This window comes from Onychomys torridus, chromosome 13 (genome assembly GCF_903995425.1).
Source record: "Onychomys torridus chromosome 13, mOncTor1.1, whole genome shotgun sequence".
NCBI lineage: Eukaryota > Metazoa > Chordata > Mammalia > Rodentia > Cricetidae > Onychomys > Onychomys torridus.
In genome coordinates, this window is record NC_050455.1 from 28,828,507 (window position 1) to 28,856,295 (window position 27,789).

Consider the following 27,789-nt stretch of genomic DNA (forward strand, 5'->3'; position numbering starts at 1 on the left):
GCTTCTGCATGTGCATGCTAAAGTGTGGACACTGTAGACATTGGTGCCATGTCAAGGCTACCTGTATTGCACGTTAAGATACCAAGAAAGGCGGGTCTGGACTGCCCAAGCTCCAAGTCTTAAGTGTCTTAAGCATTGCCATTGTCTCTGTATTTATATAGTAGGCCTGCAGCCAATAGCTGGACTACATAAGATAGATACAGAAAATGTACTTTTTAAGTTAGAACACTTTTTTATCAGAATGATAGCAGTATGTCGTGGAAAGGTTTGGGAAACGTGAGCATGTTTTAGAAGATACTGATAGATAGATGGCTTTCCACTTCCACAGCCTTGATCTTCTGTATTGTACATTTGTTGTGCTTACTTACTTGCATTTCCAAGAGAAAGTGTGGATTTTGAATTAAGCTATTAATCTTTCTCTTAGATAACACTTGTTTACATAAAAATGCCATCTTTTGGAATAAAGGCTGTTACATTTGAAGCAGTTACAGGAGTCCATTTCTCCTGCATTTAATATCCTGTGAAATCGTAAGCACCTGAGCACTGAAGACATGGGTGAGATAATCTTTTAGAGTTTTGGGCATCAGGGTTAAGCTCATTTTGAACAAATGTCATTTTCCTATGCACACACTCGCTGTCACATTGGCATTTAAATGTCCACCTTACCGAGTTCTAAATGGGAACTTTGCTGTCAGCAGAATGAGGAGAAAAAAAAAGTTGTAATTACATAAGTTCTATGAAAGCATGTTGGGAGTCACATAATGAAAAAGCAGATATTTTTATTATGATGTTTATCCATAGTTGGCATTGCTGTAAATGGCTGACTAACATTTGCTGCCAATTCAGTACAAATGTGTGGTTTGGTAATACCAGAACAGCAAATTTAAATGAAAAATAAAAGTTAAACATTTCCACACAAAATTTTACAGTCTGACATTTCACTGTGTAGGTAAAAAGACAGTTTTTAAACTACAGGTTATTCAGCATGAATAAAAAACTACAACTTTTATTTTTAAACAGGAGTCACTGGTTTTTAATTTTTACACATTTAAAAATTACTGTGATAAAAAATAATGAAAAAGCTTCTTAATAATGCCATACACAGTATAATATAGATTTGTCCCCATTATATAGCATTTGTTTAATATACAAAATAGAATATTGACACACTGAAATCTATATGTAGTTAAGCAGGTTATTTAGAAGGGTATTTTCATACAGCCATTTATCAGAAAATAAAATCCTTTCAGGCATGTTCTAGACAGAAGCCAACCCTTTCCTGAAGACCTGGTCATCAATTCTGATGGACCAGGCTGACTGAAATTCTGGAAAGTGAGGAAACTTCCATCTGAAGTGGTTTGCAGTGTCTCCTGCACACTTTTATTTCACCTTTAACACTGAAACCAGGCACATAAGAAACACATTCAACTACAGCTTATTGTTGGGGTGACCAACCAAGATCTAAAGCTCACTGAAGGCTACCATGATCCTTGAATGTTGACAGATCCAAGCATAATACCTCAGTTCATCCCATGGTGATATGGTCTCAGTACAGAAGAGAGAGCAAATACTGAGACCAATGGCCAACTAGAGTTGCTTGTCCTGTCCCATCCCTGCCCTGGCCCTATTCTGCAGTGCTGGGGAGGCTGGCTTCTTAACATGCTCACCAGAGTTCATCCTGTGCTCATTGTCAAGGACTGCACACACTAAACATGTCCCTTGTCCCTTTGGGGTGGTTTCACTTGTTGTTTGTCTTTCCTAAGAGAAGGCTTATAATCCCTTCCCTTCCCCAAGCTTCCTGTCTTCTCACTTCTGTTTCTACAGTATCCCAAGTCAATGCCTAAAATACCCACAATGTCCCTTTTTGTCCTACCAGTAATTAAAGATATTTTTCAAGATCTGTTGTGAGTCATGGAGACATTTCACCAACTCTCACTGAAGTTATTATAAATCTAAATAGTTTGGAATGGTATGAAACCACACACAGAAATCAAAGCTAATCTCAAACAGTACCACAGCTTTCTCACATCTACTCAATCAGAATGAGGAGCGCTTTCCTCTTTCCTACATAGTAAAGGCTCACTTTATCCATTTAATAGAAAGCTTCCTGTTGTAGTTTGATGAATGTCTGTTGCCTTCTGTTAATAACAAAGCACATACATCTTTTTCTTTTCCTTTTTTCTTTTTTGGAGCTGTAATTTTTTTGAGAGCCAAGCTGGTTGGGACTGAAAGTAGATTTTTTGTGTGATGTGCTTTCTGGTTTTAACCATATAACATTCCATAAATGTACAATAATCTATTTTTGAAAAGCTCATTTTGAAACTTAACACTGTCATTGATAATATTCAAGTGGTATTTCTTAGGCACCATAAATTTCACATCCAGCTGGGTTACAATTATCTTAAGGTACTTTGAGACCAATTTAAACCATTACAAAGTGAACATTCCCTTTTAGAGAGAATTAAAAAAGCAAAGGATTACATTTTTTATTAAATAATTTCTGCAAAATACTGAAAATAACAACATTCAAAAAGCATTCAAAGAAAACAAACATGTCCTCATTTTACTTGGAAATAAACTATTGTAGGATGGAAAGGATTAGTGTATTATTGGTGACCTATGGGATTCTGTAGTATTTACATATTGCTGGTACCTCTATTCATATTATTGCCAAACTTCTAAAGCCTCTGTTTCTGGTAACCTGTGGGGAGGCTGCAATAACCCTGTTATAGATGGTGCCTACCACTACATAAGCACCACCTTTCTGTCCTCTTTATGTACGCTAGCAGAAGGGGGGGTTTAATAAACTAACCCTGCACTGACAGGGTCATGGTGGGTAAGGATGGTTAGAATGGGAGGTGGGGAATTAGTCCCCTGGGATCTGATTGGGTCAAAGCCTCAACAACCCCCACTGCACACAGGGCCAGTCTCCATCTCCCTCTTCCTATCTTAGAGCAAACCGGTTTTGACTTCCAAGACCACTGAAGCCTGTATGGATGCTCTCATACACTATAAATCATATAGGATATCCATCAACATTGCTTTGACCCCTACAAAAAAATATATAACATGTCATGATAAAACAATCTCATCTAAAAATCATTCTTATTTTACACTATACAGCTATTTTACAATCATTTTAATAAATTGCATGTAAAGCTGCAGTAGCCCTTCCCTTCCCAGATTAGTGAATACCAATATGATATATATCTGAAACTATAACTAAATATAAAAATATATTAGAAGTTTCATATGTTTAATGTTAGATTTTCAGTTTTCTATTACACAAATAATTTGGCCACCTTAAGTAGAAATCAAATTGTTTGTGGCTTAGTAAGTGTGTTCAGCTTTGAGTTTACAGAAAGTTGGTAAGGTGCACACAGAACAGGCTACTACAGCTTCTGTTGTTTAAAATGAGAATTCTCAATGTGAAGAAGTTCACGAGACCTCTGTTAAATGCTATGGCACATGGAGGGATGTGTAAATGGACAAACATGGATGCCTGACATTCAGTTCTAAATAACAAAAATCAGTAGCTGATTTCCTGTACCACCAGGAAAGCTAGACCAATTGGTGACAGGTGGGGATGTGAAAATGGGTGTCTAGCCATTCTTGATGTATTAGAGATTAGCTTGGGGCTAAAGTTTAATGAGAGAAGTAACTTGGGCTGATTTAAAAGAAATCTCTCCGCTTTGTCACATGATCTGGAATCATACATTTGAAGCTGTTACACCAACCACTCCAGAAGGTCCTGAGAGAGTTGATTATAAACTTATTGCCACCTCACCATCGTAGAGAGGGAGCATTAGGTGCAAACCGGGCCTTTTGGTAGTTACTGTCTTACAGTCAGTCTCTTGTGACCGTCATCCACAGTTTACCCAGAGGGTCACTGACTCGGTAGGTGCTCTACACCAGTTAGGACGGTAATCTGCACAACCTATCTAATTCCCCATGGAAGCAGATATATACAAAAGAGTAGCTTTTGACAGGAATACTGGAGATCTGAGTCAATTTGTGTGGTCTTCTGATAGCTAAGTGCCATCAGGGTAGAAGCACCAACCCATTTTCACACAGAAGATTAATGTTTAGAGTTTAGGAAAGCTATGAACTAGCTGCCCATCTTAAACAGCTGTACAATAACTTGAATACAAAAATTATTTAAGAAAAAACGAGCAAGCATAGTTCACTGAATAGAAAGGAAACTGTTAAAACCAGACAGTAATGGCTCTAAAAGGCACAACTTCCCTTTTCTGATATACACTTGTAAACTTTTTTCAGGTTTCCATGCATAAATCAAAAATGCTATCTTAACTATACATGGGAAAAATACACCAACAGAAAGTCTAGAAGTTTTATCCAGCCAACTGAAAGGATGAGCAGAAAGCTGATGACGTGGACTTTGGGCACTGGTGGTTTAGGTGCGGTCCTTCACTGAGAGTGGAGAGAGTGGACATGCCTCCACGCAACTGGTTTAGTTTCTGTGATACACCAACTGATACACTTCACTGTCTGCTTCCTCATCACCTCCAAGTGATGGCTCACCTGCTTCTGTTGCCAAGTCTTGGCCCTCTATAAACCACATGTAGTGCGTATTTAAAACAAAACAAGACAAAACCAAAAAGAACAACAAAACATCTACAAGACCAATTGATAAGTTTGTACAGTAAAAGCTATAAATTCAACTTTCTTTAAGGCAACCTTTCTTTGTAAGGCAGTCATTTCTGATGAAACAGAAGCTTTTTGATGTTTCCATTTGTATATTTTGGTATCTGATTAGTGATGATTTCGGCTAACATCTCTGGGAATTCAATACTCATGGACTTATCCAAAAATGTTTGGAAGCAGTAGCTAAGGAGATTCTCAACCACCTGCAAGAGAAGACACAGTACAATGAGGCTTGAAGGCACAGCAGTGTGAGTGGCCTGTATCTATTGCCCCTCCTCCTTTTATTGAAAGTGGACTCTTTTGTCATCCAGTATATCCTGACTCCAGTCTCCCCTTCTTCTGTTCCTCCTAGTCCTCCCCTCCCCTCCCCTCCCCTTCCCCCTGGATCTAGTCCCTTTCTGTCTCTCATTAGAAAAGAACAGGCTTCTAAGAGATAACAGCCAAACATGACAAAATAAAATATAATAAGATAAAACAAACTTAGCACATTGGAGTTGAAAAAGACAAAGAGCCCAAGAGAAGGAATAAGATTCAGGGACCCACTTGTTCACACTCAGGAATCCCATAAAACCACAAAACCGGAAGCCATAATACATATGCAGAAGACCTGGTGCAGTCTCTGTTCATGCTCTGTTGGCCTTTTTAAAATCTGATCTAAAATATATCAGTATTAGAATTCCCAGAGAAGAAAACTCATTGAAGTAAAATGAGCACGTCAGTACAAAGACATTTTAGATTTCTTTGACGGAGTGCAGGATGAAAGCCTGGCATGCCTGGAATCCCAGCACTTAGCAGACTGAGGAGCAGGAGCGGGGAAGGCTGTGAATTTGAGGCCAGCCTAGACCAGTACTGAAATACGGGAAATGAAACTAGTGTAATTTAACAGCTCTTTTGTGTAGAACAGGGAAATCTTCTAAAAAAAAAAAAAAAAAAATAGGGCTATTAAACTCTGTGATAATGTGGTATTTTCATGGAAATGACTAGAATAGTAGGTAGGACTTAAGAGAAATGTGTACAAAATTGAAGTCTACAAATTTAACTTGAATGATCACTAAAATATATAAATTGAGGGAGGGGGAATGACTTGTTGGTATATATATATATATATATATATATATATATAATGTACTAATTAAAACATACCTTATGTCCCACAAGCTTCTTATGTTTCTCTGTCTCTGTGTTTCTGAGACAGGATCTCTCTCTTATACAGCTCTGACTGTCCTGGAGCTCAGAGAGCTCCACTTGCCTCTACCTCAGCCTGTGCTATGATTAAAGGAATGTATGTGCACCACACCCAGCTTATGCTTTTCTTTTTGTTGTTGTTTTGGCTTTGTGTTTGATACTTACATCATGCATGGAGTCTAAAAGTTTTGTCAGTTGATAAAACCGCTGCCAATTCTGACTGGAGTTTCCTTCCCTTTTGACAATAGCTTTTCCAAGCTCTTTGATATAGGTCATTCGAATCTCATCAAATAACTCCTGGCTCTTCAGACCTTCCTTAGGAACTAAAAGGTAAGATGAAATCGGTTAAAGAATTTCCTTGCTGTAACTTGTCATGCACCAAGTAGGACATTTCTTGCATACTTCATTGTTACAATGTACTTTTAATGCATTCTAAAGTCCATGCATTTTCAAAGGACTGGGGGACTGTAGTGGAAGTATAGGGCAGTTGAGAACGGGTCACAACCATGGGCAAGCCAATTGTTTTCTATCTTATAAAATGGGAGTTGGTGATGACAGGCCTCTTTTGAAGATTAAATGATAACTGATGATTTAGTTAACTTTGGCTGGTATTCTTCTCTTTTAATTAGTTCTATTTCTAGGTAGAAGGCTTTAGCAACAACTTTTATCCCACCAGCTACATAGTAAGCTTATGCATCATATTGCTAGTTAATTAGAAATTTAAACTTAGCATGCACCATTAAAAACATGTTAGCATACTAAAATTTTATGATTCTAGTAAAAGAGGAAAGATGATCTTTACTTTGTCATCCCCTACATACATTGGCCTTTCTAGGTAGCAAATATTGGTTTCTGTGCCCTTTTAAGAACTAGGCATACCTCATGAAATCTGGATTGTAATATTGGGGTAACTTTTTTATTTTCTTATTACTCTCCGATACTCAGTGGTACTAAGGGCTGATCATGGTCATTTGCTCTGATGGTGTTACAATTCTGTAAATGGCTACATTTCTCAAAGTGTGCTCCAGCAAATACTGCTGTAGGAACAATGGTTAGGGCCAGGAAGAGATGGATAGTTTAATACGATCTCTGGATGTCAGTACTTTTCAGAGACCCTAATCTGCATTCTCCAGAGTTAGGGTTAGGTACTGTGTAATCCATGAGTGTTGATGCCAGAGGGCATACTGTCACAGGGTAGCTGTGGCAGGAGATAGAAAGCTGTAGACATTCGCTGACAGGTCTTTGCAGGAGCTTGCCATCTCATACACTGCTAAGTACCCTACTACAGCTCTTCAGCATCTTCATTTAGTACTTCGGTAAACACCGTAAAGGTGGGTATGTTTAAAAGTCCACTTTAAAATTATGCTTCCCGCATCTCCATTTTCCCTGACGTGATGGATATATTTGAATTTATTTAGACTCCCTTATCTGTCATCTCTTATCATGTCACTCCTCTTGCCCCCAGCTCCTACCTTCCACTTCTCACTGTGTCTTGTTTGCACCCTCCACTGTGCCCACAAAAGTTGGTAATCTACATATTCTAGTTGTCATCCTTGAAATTAAGCATCCATTTTTACCAGATTCCCCTTTGGGTTTATTATGTGATTTTTTTTTTTTTTTTTTTTTTTTTTTTGCATTTTAGTTGTTTTTAGCCCACAAAGAGATTTCTGTTAGTTTATATATATAGGCAAATGTCAGTTTAAATGCATTTATTTCCCACTCCCTTAATCCTTTATTCCTTAATAAACGTGAGTTACTTCTTTCCTTTGACCTAAGTTTATCCTGTAATAGTGTCTTGGTCAGAGTCCAGGGTGGCGAGCACTTTTATCCTGGCTTCTAAGAAGCCTGCCGTGTTCTGGCTGTCTGTATTTACAGTGCTTGTTGACAGAACTGGTTAGAACCTGCCTTGTCTCTAACTTCCTCTCCTCGGCATGTTTGTCCCTTTTTTCCTTTCTACATTGGCCTCTTTTTGACCTTTGATTTTTTTTTTTTAATTTAAAAAATTGTATTTACTTAAAGGCACAGAGGATATCAGCAAGACAGCAATCCATTTTTCAGTCACACAGTCATATTTGGCTACCAGGATAATTATTTTGTGTAAGTTGCATCAGAGACTCCTGAGGATGCAAACACTCCCGTTTATAAGCTTCAAACTGTCCCAGCTGAGGTTAGTAGCTACTGAAACACCACCAGGACAGGAACGTCTACAGGCATATTAGGTAGTGTGTCAACTATCACCAAGCTGGAAAGTTTGAAAGCAAACCTTATATAGCCTTTCATTGCACTTTTTTGTTTTCCTTAAAGGGAGTTGTTTAAATACTTTATTGACAAGAAAAAAACCAAACTAGACCCAGTTTATCATTACTCATCATCTTCATCTTCCTCCATTTTTTTAAGCTTCACCACCCTCTTTTTTACTTCACCCCCCCATACCTGTAGGCAATATTCTTTTCCTATGTTTCCTTCAGTTCAGTGGACTGTCCCACATCCCACAGCTTCTCTGCAGAGTCACCAGGGAATTAAGCCCAGACATTCGCCTTCTATTTTTTTTCTCTTTTACACTGGACTTTTTTTTCTGTCTCCCTTTTAGGAGGCATGCAGGTTTTCATTTCTCTTTCTTGTCCACCTTTCTCCAGTCGGTAGTTTCTCATTTCTTAGCTGACATGCCTCTCATGAGCACGTTTTTTATCAACAGCCCGAGGCGGAGCTGGCGGTTTTGTACCAAGAATGCAGTTTTCATTTTTGCTTCTGAGGATTGCCTTTGCTCATATGTAGTAGTTTCTCCTTTTTGCATAAACAAGGTGGGAGCAGAGAGAAGCCTTGAGCTCCAGCCCTTGCCCTGAGATGTACTCCTGTTCTGATGAATGCATCAGGTTTGGAGTTTATTCAAGTACACAAAGATGAGAGACAGAAACCACTTTTGCTTGTGGCCCAGCAGCCCTGCCCTGCCACTTGAGAGGAAGGTTTTTTTAGGTTTGGGAAAGTTGGGGTATCCTGTTTGTGAGACAGACTTCCAGCCCCTAGAATTTGGCCTAAGGCTTACTGCAGGCTGTCACATCAGCCTTCAGTTTTCATGAAATACTCCATGAGTCTGTTTTCCCTTTGACAGTTTGAACTCTTTTAAGTGACTACTGTATCATCCACGGTATACACTTTCAACTAATCTATTTACCTTTACACGATACACTATACCACTTTAGCAGGCAATGTCAATGCCAGAGTATACCCAAATCTTCCTTTGTAACTATTACAATACTGCTATCGTTCACTTTACATAGCCATGCATTTCAATCATCCAGTACTTTATTATTATTATTATTATTATTATTATTATTATTATTATTATTATTAGGCTTTTCAAGATAGAGTTTCTCTGTAGCTTTGTGCCTGTCCTGGCACTCACTTGGTAGCCCAGGCTGGCCTTGAACTCATAGAGATCCGCCTGCCTCTGCCTCCCGAGTGCTGGGATTAAAGGCGTGCACCACCCCCGCCTGACCTCAGTACTTGATTATTAATGAATTAAAAACACATTGTTTTGTGTGTGTATGGGTGCTTTGCCTGGTATGTTTGTGCCCCACAAGTGTATATGACAGAAGTCAGAAGAGGGCATAGGAGCCCTGAGATTGGAGTTACAGACAGTTCTAAGCTGCCATGTGCTGCTGGGAACCACTGAGCCATCTTTCCAGACCCGTGGTACCTGACTATTGTTACTCTAATAGTTATTTAATATTAAGACAAAAGTGACATTTTACCTTAGGCATCCCTTTTCTAATATGCTTGCTTTTTATGTAGCATACCCATAATTCTGACATATATTTCTCTTTCCTCTGGAAAACATTTTAAGATGACTCATGTAAGATAGATGTAAAGGTGTTCACAAATTCCCTACCTTTTTGTTTGTTTGAGAAAGTTTCTATTTTACCTATTACTTTGTTTCTGCAGCTAGTCTTGATAGGTAGCCATGGCTGGCTTGAATTCCAGTCCTTGGCCTCTGGAATGCTAGTATTCCAAGTGTCTGCTACCATGCCTGGCCCCATCTTCATTTCTGAGGGGTAACTCTGTTGGCTCTATTGTCTGAGGTTGATGGGCTCTATTTGTGTATTTGTTTTTCAACACTAAATATTTTACTTCAAATTCTTCTTATTTGCATGGTTTCTGATGTATGTTATAGAGATTCTTTTTTTAAACTATGACTCTTTCAAGATTTTTTTCCTTTGTCTTTGGTTTTCTGTAATTTGAAGAGGACATGCCAAAAATGTAGATTTTTTTTTTTTTTTTTTTTTTTTTTGGCCTGGTGTTCTCTAACCTTCCTGGACCCACATTTTGGTGCCTGTCTCTAATTTTAAAATTTTCTGAGCTTTTAGGACTTCTCCCTTTTTCCCTTCCCACTTCTGACGGTCTCCTCCAACCTTTTGAATTCTTTTTTCTCTTTATATTCGAGTCTAGAAGTTTCTGTTGACCTCTGTTCATTCTTTCCCGGTTGCACTACAACTAATGATAATGCCTGTTAGAGCATTTGGAATCTGCATGTCAGCATCTTTTGTTTGTAACATTTCCTTAGAGGAATGATGTCTTAGCAGTCCATGAATCTATTTCTATGTAGTGTCTTTAGCACAAGTGGAGTAGTTATTTTAATTCCTACCTGATAATGCCAATAGCTTGGGATCAGATGCTTGCTTTGTTTCTTGAGGTTTGTGGCTTTTTACTGCCTTTTAGCATGGCCTTTGCTTTTTGTTGAAAGCTTGACAAAAATTATCAGGACTGATGAAATTAGACATTTTGTGGGAGACAGCATGTTAATGTGGGCTTATGTTTAATGTTGTTTATGGTACTGTGGTGGTTTGAATACAGATGGCCCCCATAGGCTCATACCATTTTGAGTTTAGTTACCAGTGGAACGTGAAAGGATTAGGAGGACTAAGAGGTGAGACCTTGTTGGAGTGGGTGTGACCCTGTTGGAAGAAGTGTGCCACTGTGGGATAAGCTCTCCAAAGTCCACAACAGGCCCAGTCTCTGTCTGTCTGTATGTCTCTCTGCTTACAGATCAGGATGTAGCTCTCAGCTACTTCCCCAGCACCACACCTGCCTGCCACCACACTCCCTGCTATCATAATGGACTAAGCCTCTGAAGCTGTAAGCAAGGCCCCAATTAAATGCTTTCTCTTACGATTAGATTTCAGTTTTACTGCTTCTGAACATCTCCTAGAAACCCATTTCCCTCTTTTCTTCCCTGTGAGTCAGGAGGGCTATTACAAGGGTCTAGTATCTTCTACTTGCCTTTTTCCAGGTCAGATATGGTCCTAATGAAGCAGTTTCTCCTATAGGGCAGGCTTTGCTTTTGTTGGGAAAACCACTGTATGTACTTCCAATGCTTTTATCTCCCTTTCTTACTGGCAGAAAAGTGAGTTTTCCTCTCCTCTTCATCACAAGTACCTGGTAGAATTTCTGAAGAAAGGCTGGATTGCTGGGCATGCTGAACATCAAACTATGCCTCACAGCCTCCCTCAGTTCCTTGGCATTGATGAACCTCCCTTTTGATTTTGTTAATTGTTCAGAATTTATTAGAAAACAAAATCTCCAAATTGACAGTTCCCAATTTCTTCTTTAAGAAATAGACTTTTCGGCCGGGTGGTGGTGGCGCACGCTTTTAATCTCAGCACTTGGGAGACAGAGCCAGGTGGATCTCTGTGAGTTCGAGGCCAGCCTGGTCTATAGAGCGAGATCCAGGGCAGGCACCAGAACTACACGGAGAAACTCTGTCTCAAAAAAAAAAAAAAATAGACTTTTCTAATTCCACCCTTCTTTTTATTCCTTTAAGAATACTGATTTGGTTTACACATTTTGGCAAATAATTATTCTGTCCTTACCCTTGATTTTATACCTTTTTGTACAGTTGTTCACCTTTACCTCACTATTCTGTATTCCTATTGAGTTGGAAGGTCTTCAACAAAGAGAAGTGTATGTACCTCTTCTCTATTCCCTACAAGTGCGAAATACGGTTAAAGTATTGAGTGAATAGTCGCTGAGCACGGGGTAGGGTTCAGTTCAGCTGTTTGTGCTGGGAGTGAGAACTAACTGTTTTACCATAGGACAGACTGCTACCAAGTTTGCCTCTGAGCTCGCAGTGGGACCACTGTGAATGACATTTGGGGCTAGTGAGAAAAATCGAGGAAGTCACAGAGGCCCTGAGAGAGGCTCTGGGGGAAGTTCTGGTGTTCTGCCCTGCCCTGCCCTGCTGTCTCAGAAACCCTATGATTCTTAGATTCCTTCTTGTAAAAATTACTCCTGAATTCCAGTTTATTAATATGGAACCAAAGTAAAACAACAAACAAGATAGAACACATAATACCAAAATGAATTTTCAATATTCGACTTGTAGAGTACAATAATTTAACTGATAGGTGTAACAATAAAATTCTGTCTGAAAAAATTCATGTGGGGCAGAATCATAATCATCTCTGGCCCCATCCTCACTTCTCTGTAATGAGCCCGACTGCATGTTTAGCCATGTCCCGGTGAAACAGCCACTCCACCTCATCCTTAATCTGGTTATTTATGTTCTTGGCTTATTCTCTCTTTATGGGTCGTGAATTATTCTTCTGACATGCAAAAGTTCTTTTAATAGCAAGTAACATATACTTGTAAGAAAAATAGATCGTGTGCAGTATATCAATGAGTAAATCAAGGCATTTGTAAATTTTTTAAAAATGATACATTTTCTGATCAGAAGACAACTGAAAGTCAATGCTATCACTATTTTGATATTGTCATCCTTTAATCAAAGATTAAGTCATATACCTGAGACAAAAAGAAATTCCCAAAGGTGGTAGTAGAATTGGAACTACACTTCAGGAAATGACTCAACTTCAAAATGCAATACATTTTTCTTCTTCCAACAGATTCAGTCATTCAGGTTCATGTGACTATGTATGTATGAATATGAACCTTTTCCATAACATTAGTAAAACTGGCTTTAAGAAGTTCATCTAAAAGATAATTGTCCCCCTACATATAAAGACATATTTGACTCAGCTCTATTAAGGTTACAAAAGCTTTTTCTGAATTCTTTCTTATCAACACCTAGATTTTTTTTTCATTTATTCAAACAACCAATATTTCATTAGGTACACCCTCCATGTTATATTGTAGTCTTGGTGATCTAGAGAAAAGATGGATACTTAGGACCTTGTAGTATTTATTTATTTTACATCCCTCCTGCTGTTTCCCCTTCCTCCTTTCTGTCCCCCCAACCCCCACTCCCGCTTCCTATCCCCAATTCATTCCTCCTCTTCTGTTTAGGAAAGAACAGGTCTCCCACGAGTATCAACAAAACATGGCATATTAAGTTGCAGTAAGACTAAGCTCCTCCCCATGTATTAAGGCGGGCAAAGCAACCCAGACTGAAGAGTAGGGTCACAAAAGCCAGTAAAAGAGTTGGAAACAGGCATGTTCCTACTGTTAGGAGTTCCACAAGAGCACCAGCTACACAACTGTAACACATATACAGAGGGCCTAGGTCAGTCCCATGCAGGCTCCTTGGTTGTAGGTTCAATGTCTGTGAGCCCCTATGAGCCCACGTTAGTTGATTCTGTGAGTTTTCTTGTGGTGTCCTTGACCCCTCTCGATCCTACAATCCTTTCTCCTCCTCTTCTGCAGGATTCCCAGAACTCCATTAGTTGCTAGATGACACTTCTCTGATGAGAATTGGGCTAGGCACCAATTTGGTCACAGATGGCCAGTTCAGGTTATATATCCCTATCCTAGGAATCTTAGCTGGTGTTGTCCTTGTAGATTCCTGGGAGATTCCCTTATATTTCGTTGTTACCTGACTTTGAAATGACACTCCCCACCCCCTTCAGTATTCTCTGTCAGTACTCTCCCCATATGCCCCTGCCCCAACCCCAACCTGATCACCCGTGTTCCCATCCCCATCCTCCCACAGTCTACTTGTGAAACTTCTTCTATTTCCCCTTTCCAGGGAGATCCAGTGTCTCCTTCCCCCCAAGAACCCTCCTTGTTACCTAGGTCTTTTATGTGTCTGTGGATTGTTTTACAGCTAGTATTCACTTATGAGTGAGTACATACCATATTTGTCTTTGTACATCTGGATTACCTCACTGAGGATGAATTTTTCTAGTTCCATCTACTTGCCTTGAAATTTCCTGATGTCCTTATTTTTAACAGTTGAGTAATATTCCATTATGTAAATGTATCACATTTTTTTTTTTTTTATCCATTCCTTAGTTTGAGGGATATCTAGGTTGTTTCCTGGTTCTGGCTATTACAAATAAAGCTGCTATGAACATAGCTGAGCAAGTGTCATTGTGAAAAAATTGAGCATCTTTTGGGTATATGCCCAAGAGTGGTATAGCTGGGTCTTGTGGTAGATTGATTCCCAATTTTCAGAGAAATGGTCATACTAATTTCCAAAGTGGCTGTATAAGTTTACACTTCCACCAAAGTGGAAGAGTGTTCCCCTTACTCCATGCCCTTGACAGCATGAGCTGTCACTTGTGGTTTTGATTTTTATCATTCTGACGTGTAAGATGAAATCTCAGTCATTTTGATTTGCATTTCCTTGATGGCTAAGAATGTTGACCATTTCTTTAAATGTTTCTTAGCCAGTTGAGATTCCTCTGTTGAGAATTCTGTTTAGATCTGTATGCCATTTTTTAATTGGATTATTTAGTTTTGTTGATGTCTAGTTTCTTGAGTTCTTTATATATATTTGGATATCAGCCCTCTGTCAAATGTGAAGTTGGTGGAAATATTTTTTTCTATTTTGAGTGCTCCTGTTTTGTCCTATTGATAGTGTCTTTTGCCTTAGAGAAGCTCTTCAGTTTCACAAGGTCCCAATTATTAATTGTTGATCTTAGTGCCTGCTATATTGATGTTGTCTTCAGGAAGTGTCTCCTCTGCTAATACATTCAAGGATATTTTCTTCTCTCAGGTTCAGTGTGTCTGGATTTATGTTGAGATATTTGATCCACTTGGACTTGAGTATCATGTAGTGTGTGATAGATATGGATCTATTTGCACTTATACATGCTGATGTCAAGTTGGACTAGCACCATTTGCTGAAGATGCATTCTTTTTCCCGCTATGCAATTTTGGCTGCTTTGTCAAAAAAACAGGTATCCATAGATGTGTAGATTTATGTCTGGGTCTTCGATTCCATTAATCCACCTGTCTGTTTTTATGCCAATATCATGCAGTTTTATATATATATATCACATCACTATAGCTCTGTAGTAGAGCTTGAAATCAGGGATGGTGATACCTCTGGAAGTTTTTATTATTATTTTAGTTATCCTGGGTTTTTTATTTTCTATATAAAGTTGAGTTTTGTTCTTTCAAGATCTGTAAAGAATTGTGTTGGGAATATGTAGATTGCTTTTGGTAAGATGGCCTTTATTAGTATGTTAATCCTACTAATCCAAGAACATGGAGAATTTTCCATCTTCTGATAGCCTCTCCAATTTCTTTCTTCAAAGACTTGAAGTTCTTGTCATAGGGATCTTTCAATTGCTTGGTTAGAGTTACACCAAGATATTTTTTATATTATTTGAGACTATTGTAAAGGGTGTTGATTCCCTGATTTCTTTCTCAGCCTATTATTTGTATATAGGAGGGCTAATAATTTTTTTTAAAAGTTAATCCTGTATTCAGCCACTTGACTAAAGGTGTTTATCAGCTGTAGGAGTTCCTTGGTAGAGTTTTAGGGGTCACTTATGTATACTATCATATCATCTGCAAATAGTGATACTTTGACTTCTTCCTTCCTAATTTGTATCTCCTTGATATGATTATGTTGTCTTATTGCTTGAGCTAGAACTTCAAGTACTATACTGAATAGGTATGGAGAGAGTGGACAGTCTTATCTTGTTCCTGATTTTAGTGGAACTGCTTTAAGTTTCTCTCCATTTAATTTGTTGATGGGATCCCTCTTAAGAGATTAGCTTCTTTTCTTTTAATAGTGTATATTTAAGGTTCATTGATGTCTTTTCTTGGCACAGTAGTGTCTCTTTTCAGTGTTGAATAATATACCATTATTTGGATGTATCAAATTATCCATTCACCTACTGTAGGACATCTCATTGCTCCCATGTTTTGTCAAATATAAATAGTTTGGCTATAAATATCCTTATTGATATAAGTTTTTAGTTGCTTTGTATTTGATCAAGCAATTGCTACATCAAATGGTGAGGCTATGTTTGGATTTTATAGGATACTACCAAACTGCTTTCTGAAATGGCCATTCTACTTTGCAGTTCTTTTAGCAATGAAGGAGAGTTCTGCGCTCTGTGTCCTTACCAGTATTTGGTGTGCTCAGTACTCTGGATTGGTTCATTCTAGATAGGTCCCTGCAGTATGTGACAGGCAGCAATGTGTCATGCTGACTTTCTTTCTTTATCTCCTTTAATAAGGCATCTTTGCATATTCTCTGTCCATAAAATCCAGGTTGTTCACTTTGAAGAGTTCTTTGTATATTTTAGAGAATGTCAGGTAAGACTGTCCTTTTATTACTTATTCAAGATGTCAAATAACTAATATAGATAAGAGTCTTTATATTTTTTTGAATTTTTCTAGTTTGATTATTTTTGCTAGATGAAAGCAATTTCATTGAAGTCTAAATGTCATTAGTCTTGTTTAAACTTTTGATTGCTTTGATAAACTTAGTTTTCTAGGCTTTTTTCCATACAAGGTAGCAGTCACTATTTAAATACAGAAACTAATGCAGTAGAGAAACAGAATTATTAGTGTTAGCACCCTTTCTCGTCTTACACACTAATGTACCAAAGATGGATGGGTGGAAGGAAAGACGATGGACACAGATCCTGAGGCAGATCTCATACCTATTTCTACAGTACCTACTTATTTTACTAATGTTGGTAACACTTAACAAATCTTACATTTTACCTTTCTGAAAATCATCCAGCTCGCAAAACACAGTGGAATTATGTATAATTGGTAAAATTACTACAATATATACACAGAACAATAGTTTTAAAACTTCCATACCCCATGCATTTGCCATATTCAGATATGAATCTTAGAAGTGAGTAGGTGGTCCACCAACCTGAGGAGAGAAGCAGTAAGGTTTTCATACAGAGATACTCTTCATAGGATACCTGCAGTCTTTGTAATTCAGAGGAGATATACAGCATGTGTTTACATTGGTCATACATACAGGGTAGAGCCATTCTCTGCCTGTGAGACACAAATACAAGTGTGAGTTAGAAATTGGGCTAGTCTAAAATAATAGCTGAATTTTAATTTTCAAATTTGTGAGCTCCTGAGTGAAAGCATATCTATTGCTATCACTAATCCCTTCCAGAACTAGAATGTTGGAGAACAGGAGAGACTAGTCAATAATACCCCTGTACAGACACTAGGTTCTTGTTGTTTCAGAATTGTGAATGCTTTGCTATACTCAGAACTCATTAAGCTATATAATTCTGGAGTGCCCATAGGCATGCTTTAATGGAATCATTAGGATTCAGTTATTTTTACAGATCTTCTAGTCTGCTTATTCCTTTTAAAATTATTTTATTTTTTGAGATTATAATATAATTTCATCATTTCTCCCTTCCCTTTCCTCCCTCCAGACTCTTCCATATTCCCCTTCAAATTGATGGCTTCTTTTTGCATTAATAGTTGTTACATATATGTATATTTATTTATATTCCTAGATACATAAGTACAACCTGTGCAGTATGCATACTGTTACGTGTGTGTATGTTTCTGGAGCTGATGAGTAGTACTGGATAACCAATTGGTGTGCTCTTCCCTGAGCAAGACTATTGCTCCTGCTCTCAGCATCCTTAGTTGCTTATAGTTCTTTGTGTAGGGTTGAGGTCGAATGCGCTTTCCTTCATCTATGTGAACATGTCTTTTGTTTAGCTCCTTTTTAGGCAGGGACACTAGTTGTCTTCATACATGGCAGATATTATTTCCTTTAGCATTTAAAGGTTATTACCCGTTACTTATTTAAATCAACATTTGGCATTTGACTACAGTTAGATCTACAACATAGTTTTTGATCTTACCATTTAAAAATCAGAAGCCCTTTCTCTGTTAAATAGTATCTCATCCTAAAAACAGTTATGTGTGAAAGTTATGCTGAACGGGCAGTATTAGCACTTGACATCTTCTCAGTCTTCATTGTATTTTTTGAGATAGAGTTTCTTACTGAACCTGGAGCTTACTTACAGGCTACACTGTCTGGCCAGAAAGCCCCAGGGATCCTCCTCTCTGTAACTCCCTGGTGCGTGTCTCCACTAGTAACACAGAAGCAGCTAAAGAGCAGGGACCATTTCTGTATTCTGAAGGAGTTAGGGTGGAGCTCAGTCTATAGAGTACTTGGCCTGGCATTGGGCTCAGGTTCAATCCTTAGTCCCTTCCCTCTACCAAGACTAAGAATGTTATATGTTGATATATACCTCTAACCCAGGATACTTATTTCTTTGCCCTAGAACAAATCTAAAGTCTATTTCATGGACTGCATGATTTTGTTTAGTCATTATGCACTCCTTTAAACCCTGCCATACCCTTGAGGGCCTTCTTTCAATTCCTCAGTTCTTCATACTTGTTTCATCTGCCTTGAATGCGCTACACTTTCACAGTGAATAGAGCTACTCAAGCCCTTTGGGCTCCAAGACCTCCTTTATCTCCACACACACCCCCCCTTGAGTCACACTTTTATTATGGCTCCATGAATCCCCCCATCAGGTTGTTCTAAGGGGCCTTATTTGTCAACTATTTTACTCCAAGTTTTCATAATAGTGCTTGGCTCATCTGATAAGTATGTAAATACCACTTAAAATATAGCAGGAGAAAATTACAAGTACCACTAGTAAAGAAACAAACAATATTAACTTTAACTGGGATGATTAACTGCTTCAGCTAAGACCTTTTTCTACTACTTTCCCAGCTATCGGAAAATCTCTGCTGTATCCTGAGATGGGTGTCCCAGAAATTACCCAGTAGTAGCTCACAGAAGAGGTGTCTGGATTCTAGGGTTACATGATAACAATGGCTTTAGCATACTCCCTAAGAATCTCTCCTTGAAAGTACCTGGGCTATCTCATCCGGTCCACACTAAAAAATCTCCGATAAAAGGAGCTCATGGATGTCATTGCTCCAGCCTCTCCCATAGAACTTTTAGCTCAAAAGATGCTTTTCTGTAACTCCTACACATTTTTTTTTTAATCTGGTACACACAGTAAGGAATGCTTGCTACATTCTCATACGTCCTCTTTAGGCTGTCCCAGATGCTCTCGAATTCCCTTAGAGAATACTCCTTGGACTCTGTGTATGAACTTATACACATCTAGGAAAGGATAAGCTACTGGTCCAAAGGCTAGTGATAAAAATAGAAAGTAAGAACAATCAGGGATATATGGAAGCAGTTATATTTAGTCTCACTGTGAACTAAGAGCATATGGTTTGAAGAATGACCAGTTTAAGTGTCGACAAAGAACATTTAAAAAGAACAAACAGAAAGTAAGGATGCATTGGATGGCCAGTGGCTCAGAACTTCACTTAAGGAGGAAAGCCTTAGTCAACACAAAGACAGGGATAATGGTGGTAGAAAACCGGCGAGCAGAACAGCTGCATGAGGCCAGAGGGTAAAGAGCTGCTATTATTCACGAATACTAGCATAGGCCTACAGGGCAGGACAATGGCTGATTTATAAAACTGTGAGTTGTGATGGTTCTTCAGTTAAAAAAAAAAATCACCATGTTTCCTCAGACACATTCTTTTCTTTTTTTAGACAGGGTCTCATGTGGCCCAGGCTGGCCTTAGACTTGCTATGTAGTTACAGATAATTAAGTTCTGATCTTCCTATGTCTACTTCTTCAGTGCTAAGGTTACAGGTATCCACACAGCACCCATGCTGTGCTAGGAATCAAATGGAAGGTTTCATACATGCTAGACAAACACTCTACCAACTGAGCTACATACATCCCTAGCACAGGTCTCACGGTCTTTCCAGGGCCTGGATGTTATAAGCCTTGCCATGCAAATATATACCTCTTGTCTCTGTATCTGTACCACCTCACATCCACTCAGTGGGGACAGCCTCATTGCTTTTATTGACCCCACATGAGTTTTCTCATACTTACTTTGTTTTCTTGATTAGGGTTACATAATTCAAACAATAGTACAATAAGATTATTGTTATTATTGTTTCTTGCCACACTGTATTGATCTTAAGACTCCAGAGATGCCCAAAGTGTAAAGGATTTTTTTTTTTATTTTATTTTAAACTTGGTCTTCTATTATGTAGCTCTAGCTGTCCTGAACTCAGTATGTAGCCCAGGCTGGCCTGGAACTCACAGAGATCCATTTGCCTCTGCCACTAGAGATCTGGAACTAAAGGTGTGTACCAGCACACCGGCTGGAGTAAAGGTATTTTTAAATGTTATCTTGAGACAGTGATAATGGTACATATGCATATTCTTTATCTTACAATTACTCTACCTCAAGCACTAACGAACAACTTTGCTTCAAGTTTGTCCAGAACCTAGATAGCTGTAGGATTGATTCAGTACCACCTTACTATGATAGCCCACTGGGAAAACATCAGCTGGTAGAAATACTGTATGAATCTAACTTACTCATTAATGATCAGATCAGGAGCAAAACACAGCAGGTTTGCACTTGCTTGTCTGTATGATCTCCAACCTAAGGCAAATGCCATGAGAAACATCCATGAGTACTGCAGGAGGGTCATTTGGTCATCCAGGTGTAAGTTTCGGAATCCTAATTGAAAAGAAAGGTACAAGGTAACTCCAGTTGATCAGTTGGCCTTGCTTGAGGGTGGCCTTTAATAGACAGTATCTTTCAGATCAACACCTAAGTCCTCAGAACTTTCTAACGGTTTAACAAAATGTATAAATAGCTGTTTTTTTTTTTTTTTGGTCACTTTTGCCTATTTAAGTATATACAAAGTAATATAGTAAAAGAGAAAGTCAAGAGTCTTGGCTTAGGATAAATTCTTAATGGATTTAGATTTTAACATTTCCTGATATCTATTTCCTTTGGGGGTGATGGGAGCTTAGCTTACTTATCTTCCTCTGCCTGTGTGTGTAGCCATAAGCTCACCAATCCCCTCTATCTGTAAAGTCAGGACTGATGCTTAACATTGACTTCTACTACACGAAAAACCAACATGAAACTTTTATTTAAAAATACCTTAGAATTAGATGAAAATTTATATTCACATGTGGTGTTTCATTTAATGAAAAGCAAAAATGATTTTGTGTTAATAAATTTTGACAAATTCAGCACGCCCACTGTTTATCAATTTCAAAAACAAACAAAATAAATGGAATTCGTTCTCTTCCAACTGTCAGAGTGAATGGAATTTGAGTTAATTCTGGTAACAGATGATCCTATGTAAAATGAAATGCTATGGGTGACCTGAAAATCAAGGAATAGTGTCTATGGTTTACTATGGATCTCTCATTTGTCCTTAGGAGTAAGAGAAACAAGATTTGCTGTGAGATTAGGATGATATACAACCTAAAGAGTCCTAGAGCAGCTTTGTTTTTTGGGGGTGCTGCAGATTGACCCCAGGGTCTTGTACATGGTAAGCAAATGGCATACCACTGGGTTATATACCAAGCCCAACCCAGAATGCTGCTTTTGGTTATAAGAAAATGCAGAGGTTCACACTCTAGCTCTGCGGTTCTTTGTCTTACCTGGTATTGCCTTTGCCCATTTCACTGCTGCAATCACTTGGCGCCCACCTAACATGTTGAGTGTGGACATGATCCTCCAAGCTGAGTCTGGGATAGTGCTGTCATATCCTGCATATAACACCTCAGGTTCAATCACCTCCAGCAGTGATATCAGGGTTGGGGTAAGTTGTGGTAATGTTGCAGGAACTACTGTTTTGTTAGGATTTTCAGAAGTGTCTTGTGAAACTCCTGCAGTGGCTTGCTGAACCCCTTTTATTTTTTTCTTTGTTTTTCGGGCTGTGGATATTGAGAGAAAAAAAAAATTAGAAATGTACTGAATCAACTTTGTAGCCCAAACATTCCAATTACAAGAGGTGTTTAATTTCTGAAATTATTATTGAAAGAAGTAAACTATTTTAAATTTTTTGGTATGTGTGGTAGTTTGAATGTAATTGGCCCCATAATCTCATAGGGAGTGGCACTATTAGGAGGTTTGGCTTTGAGGTCTTTTGCTTAAGCTTTGCTCAGTGGCTCAGTGTCACAGTCGACTTCCCGTTGCCTGCAAGGTGTACAACTCTCAGCTACTGCTCCAGCACTATGTCTGCCGCATGCAGCCATGCTCCTTGTCATAATGATAATGGACTAAACCTCTGAGACTGTAAGTGAGCCAATAAAAGAAAATGTTTTCTTTATAAGAGCTGCCATGGTCATGGTGTCTCTTCACAACAATAGAAACCTAAGACAATATGTATATGTGAATGAATGTTTGTGTATGCACATGTGTGAGTATGGTGTATGTATGTATAATGTGTGGGAGCATACACCTGTGTATTTGCTCAAGGCTAGGGGAAGAAGTTGGGTGTCTAACCCTGTTACTCCCCACCTTATTCTTTTGGAGGTAGGCTCTCTCATTGAACTTGGAGCTAGGCTAGCAGCCAGTAAGCCCAGCTACCCTCTGGTATCCACCCTATCTCTCAAAGTGCTGGGGTTAATAGGCATGGGCGTAGCCCTGCCTGGCTTTTTATGTGGGTACTGGGACCCACACCTGGGTCTTCATGCTTGCCTAGCAAGTGACCCTACCCACTGAGCCCTCTCTCCAGTTTCACAATTCTTTCACTGGTAATTATGGTGACATGGCATGGAAAGGGAGAATTTTTGTTTCTAGAAGGGAAAGATCCATAGAAGTTCACTCCTATCATTTGTTTCCCCTAAAAGTGAGCCAGTAGTTTACTATTTGCCTTAAACTTCTGGTCTTCCTGCCTCCTAAGTTCTAGATTGTATTGTCTTTCTTCTCATTTTTTAATTCTTCCAGAATTAAATATTAAAATATTTTGATCGTATTTATTCCTTTATCTAACTCCTCCCAGATCATACCCTCTTCCCAACTCTGTTCTCACCTATTTTTTAAAAACACATAAAATACAATTTGTGCTGCCCAGTTGCTCTTGGATTGTGGCCTTCCATTGGAGTGGGGTGACCTATCAGGGCCACAATCACTAGCTGTTTAGCTAGGGTGTGGGACTCTGTACCTATTCCCCTTCTCCATGCTGGGCTCTTAGCTGGCTTGAGCTTGCCCAGGCCCTGTGCAGCTGTCCTAACCCAATGGCTGGACAGTGATTCCTGTAGTCATCCACTGCCTCAGACTCTTACAGTCGTTCCACCCTCTTGCTGCAATGATCCTTGAGCCTTCAGAGGAGGAGGTTTGCTATACATGTCCCATCTAAGACTGAGCAATACAAACAACATACATTTGAATTTTTTTTGTAACCTTTGTAATTTCAAGAAAGTAGACAACTGTCATTTTATTTAAAGAAGTGTTTAATGTGTTAGCACTTGGCTGTCAATTTAAAACAATCTAGACGGACTTAAAGCTCTAAGGATGGTCTAAGGAATTTGGAAGGCAGCACTGGGAATCTCTTCTATTAAGAGAATGAGATGAATTCCATTCTCTCAATATCAGCATCTTTTATTCAAATTATGTATATGCATTGATCTCTGTGTGGGGTATGCATACTTGACTGCATGTCAGATCCCCTGGAACTGAGTTAAAGGCAGTTGTGAGTTGTCAAATATGGGTACTGGGAAGTGAACTTGGTTCCTCTGCCATTGATCCATTTCTCCAGCCCAAAGACTAGTCTTTGTAAAATACAAATATGACTGTGTCTCTGTCGTTATTGTTTATTTAATTCCTACTCATTGTCTATATTTACAATTCAGTGCCAATTCTTCCTGGATGACCTCTCTGACCTTCAGGACAGAATCAGATGACCTTCCCTCTTACTCCTATAGCATTATTCCTTTTGTGGCATGCCACACAATTTTGTGATTGATTTTGTGCCTAAATAGAAAGTAAGCTACTCAAACTCAGGCACTGAATTTGTATTCTCTTTATACTTGTTGAGTATTTGCTAAATGAAGTACCATAATAACAATAAACACTAACACGAGTTAGTAAGAATGCTGATTTCAGAGAGCTTGCTCTTTTAACTACAGCAAAATCCCAAACTTTTCCAGAGGAAAGTTTTTAAATGAGATTAAGTGTTGATTATATAACTTGTTATATAAACAGGGATATCAAATTCTAACTTACACATAGTTTTAGTTTTCTTTTGTACTTAAACCATGAACCCATCCACTGATGCCTTATTTTTTACAGAGTTGTAATAAAACATATTTTTCAAGTAAAAGGTGTGGGGTTTTTTTGAAATGCAAAAGAAGGAGAGAAACATGAAACAGATCTCACACACAATACTTTTCCAACCTTAGGGAATGGTTTTGAGTTTTAAAAAAGGAGTAAGAAGGATGAAAACAAGTTGGGCGTTGGTGGCGCACGCCTTTAATCCCAGCACTGGGGAGGCAGAGCCAGGCGGATCTCTGTGAGTTTGAGGCCAGCCTGGTCTCCAAAGCGAATTCCAGGAAAGGCACAAAACTACACAGAGAAACCCTGTCCCGAAAAACCAAAAAAAAAAAAAAAAAAAAAAAAAAAAAAGGATGAAAACAAAGTTGCTTCAAGTTATGGAATTTTCAGTAGTATGTAATTTATTTAATATACACTTCAGCTGTCCTGAATTTAATGTATATAACACAATTTATGTGATAAATTAGTACATAAATGATAGAATCATGGAAAAAGTCCACAATGTTTTACAATATATTTCATTGGACAATAATATAACATGATGCTAATTAAGCATATATCAAGTGAGTTAGTTCACTGAATGATTCCATCTGCTTGCTTTTATAAAAAGGAAAGAGATCAGTTTTCATGTGACAGCTAGATAGTTCCTTCTAGGTATTTCCATTACCTTCAAGGTTCATTCCTGCTTGAAGACATTTTCGATAGCGACATGCTGGACAGTTTTTTCTTCGAATTTTATCAATGATGCAATCATTTCTTCCAGCACAGAGATAATTGTGCTGTCCTAAAAGAGATAAAAAGGAGCACTGGTAAAATTCCACAGATGTGTAAGGATATTTTTTATGAAGAGGCTAGTTTCTTTGTTTTTATTTTGAGCAGAATATGATCAAGATACAAAGTCACCAATGAAGGAACGCATTGAAATAGGAAGGTAATAGTATGCTTGTCTACATGAATTACAATGTTGAGAGGACTTGTTCTGGTCAACAAATTTAAAAGTTAATTAAAACAAGTTTTACTGCAGTGTTTCATATATAGATGTGTACAAATTGTAAATATACTTTAAGATTAAAAGACAGAACTGTATGCTATAAACTCCCTTGTGCCAAAAGTCAGCACTTTAAAAAACTGCTTTGTATAGTTCTGTAACAGTTATAGATGGTGTCTGCTATAGTTTTATTAGTAATTCTGACCTATTGTTGAAGCGACTAGAGAGAAAGCAGGCTTAAAAATATTTGGGAATCCCTAAAAAAAGAATGACTTTAATTCAATAGTCAACATTATACCTTCACATGTAGGTAAAACATGTTGGTACCAATTTTAAACAAAGTGAAACGTTATAAATTGCCAGAAACTGGTCACATAAATCACAAACTTGGCAAACTTACAAAGACTATTTAATAAGCGTTTAGAATATAAGGATGTTTGGAGTCACTTATGGCCTCAAATACTGACTCTTTAGAGTGCTAGTATCTAAATTTTCTGGTACCCAGTATTAAAGAACTGCCGTTCTCTCCTGTCAAAAAATTTCAAAGAACATTAAAAAGGAAAAGACTAAAAGTGTTTTCCATCTCATTCTCCTTGTCTTCTTTTAATCTGAGTATTTGATGTTGATGAAAACAACTGAAAGATCCATTTGCCTAGGGAAAAAGTAGAAGTTTCCTACACAAGACTTGTTTATATAGATGTCAATAATTAAGATTTCATATTACTTATACTAGATAAAATGGCAAGGCATTGAAAATTGAAGGTCATTTCTCAAGAATAAATCATATTTAAAGAAATGAGAAAGAATTATAATGATCAGCTTACCAGGCTGAATATAGCTAGCCCTGGTTTCTAAGAAGAGACTTCTTTTTCTTTGATGCCTAGGGCAACCTAAGACTTGGATTAAAAAAATATTTATTTTTCCTGATATGATAAATCATGATGCTCTTTTTAAAATGAGTACAAGGTTAACTATATCAATTTTTTGGAAAGCTGAGGCTACAAGGTTGACTAATAGTTACATATCTAGCTTTATTTCAGGGCTACACTTCCATGCCAAATATCTGTGCTCTTTCAAATCCTTTCTGTATTTTGTAAGCTTCCTGGCTTCTTGGACACAAAGTGGAAGAAGTAACCCAATAAAATCCTATTATATGGGACTGAAGAGAAGACTCAGCAGTTAAGAGCACTAGCTGCTCTTTCAGAGGACCTGAGTTCAATTCCCAGCACCCACATGGCAGCAGCTCACAACTGTCTGTAACTCCAGTTCCTGAGAATCAGATGCCTTCTTGCCTCTGCAGGTACCAGGCACGTACATGGTGTTCATGCAGGCAAACATTCATACACATAAAATAAAACTAAATCCTTTTTAAAATCCCATCGTGCAGCAAAAGGAGAAACAACAGACTGCATCCACAGCTAAAGCGCTAAAATTTCACCCCCTAGCCACATCCCCACATCACTGTCTCACAGAATATCCCTACATTAATGTCCTGCAGTTACTGGGAAAAATTACTTCTAAAGTAGAAGAAATTCAGTGTGTCCAACTAAAAGATGCAGCTGTTCATATTATGCTGATACTGGTTTCTTTGCCCAGGATGTAACTGAGAATCTTCACTATAGGCTCAGGTTATCATAATAGTATGATGTTCAACTAGTTGATTCTTCCCTTATTATAAAACAAGGGATTGGAGCTAGTGTTAATATTTCACAAGAAGTGGCCATGCACTACTGATAGTAATTTAACAACCATCCTTTTTAGACAGGTATACTGATAGTAATTTAACAACCATCCTTTTTAGACAGGTATCTGGAGTTCCTGTTTCCTGCCACCTAGTAAATTTCCTTTGAACTTCTCAATGTCAAGTAAGGAGCCTTCAGATCATTCAAAGCCTCTTATTACTGCTGTTACTGGTACTGTGGGCTAAAATCTACTTTTAGCATGTGATTGTGGCTTTCCATTAATGATAGGTGGAACAGCCAGACTAACAGATAGCCAGTGTATCTGTCTCCTGGTATAGAGTAGTGAAGTCCCTTCCCGTATCCTACCACAGTTGGCTTCTGTGACCAGTAAAATATTTCATAGATCAAACTGGAATGGGATGTGGGAACACAACAAAGAGCATGTAGAACACACAGACTACCAACTGTCCTGGGATTAAACATAAAGTAATACAATCAGCTTAAACTTCTATAGCTCTTCTCAGCAGCAGTGTAGTATAGTGGGGCATGTATTAGTGGGATGCCAAAAAAACTTTGTGAAAACATTAACTTTTTGGAGTTTGTTCTCTTAAGAAGGGTTGGAAAATTTGTAAATCTTTGAGATAATTATGCAGATGATGCAGTGTTTAACACACCAAAAGTTACTCAGAGCATGGTAGTGATTAGTTAAATGTCTTGTGATTACTTTTATTTCAGCATCTACCTATATTATGAAGTGGCAGTGTCAAGGGCTTGTCATATGTGTCTTTGAGAGTCAGTGTTCTGAGACGATGACCTTACTTGGAGACCACTTTGTTGGAATCCCAGCTTTGCCACTTCAGCTCTTCAAACCTGACTGCTTGTCTGCCAGACATAGCTCCTAGGAGGATCTAAGTGCTCACAGGGCCATAACTGATTTGATAT

At 38.3% G+C, this 27,789-nt stretch overlaps 1 protein-coding gene across 7 annotated transcripts in view; it reads right to left on the reverse strand.

Moving 5' to 3' along the window:
- Positions 1-759: 759 nt before the first annotated feature.
- The window catches only part of Nr3c1 (nuclear receptor subfamily 3 group C member 1), a 167,930-nt gene continuing 140,900 nt past the window's right edge, over positions 760-27,789 (reverse strand). For all 7 annotated transcript variants that reach the window (XM_036204621.1, XM_036204619.1, XM_036204617.1 and 4 more), the window contains exons 4-9: positions 24,845-24,961; positions 21,561-21,836; positions 20,475-20,619; positions 16,931-17,061; positions 6,016-6,173; positions 760-4,868 (exon numbers count right to left, since the gene is read on the reverse strand). In XM_036204621.1, coding sequence (XP_036060514.1) covers positions 4,716-4,868; positions 6,016-6,173; positions 16,931-17,061; positions 20,475-20,619; positions 21,561-21,836; positions 24,845-24,961 — 980 coding nt within the window. In that variant the 3' untranslated portion in view covers positions 760-4,715. The remainder of the gene's footprint in view (positions 4,869-6,015; positions 6,174-16,930; positions 17,062-20,474; positions 20,620-21,560; positions 21,837-24,844; positions 24,962-27,789) is intronic.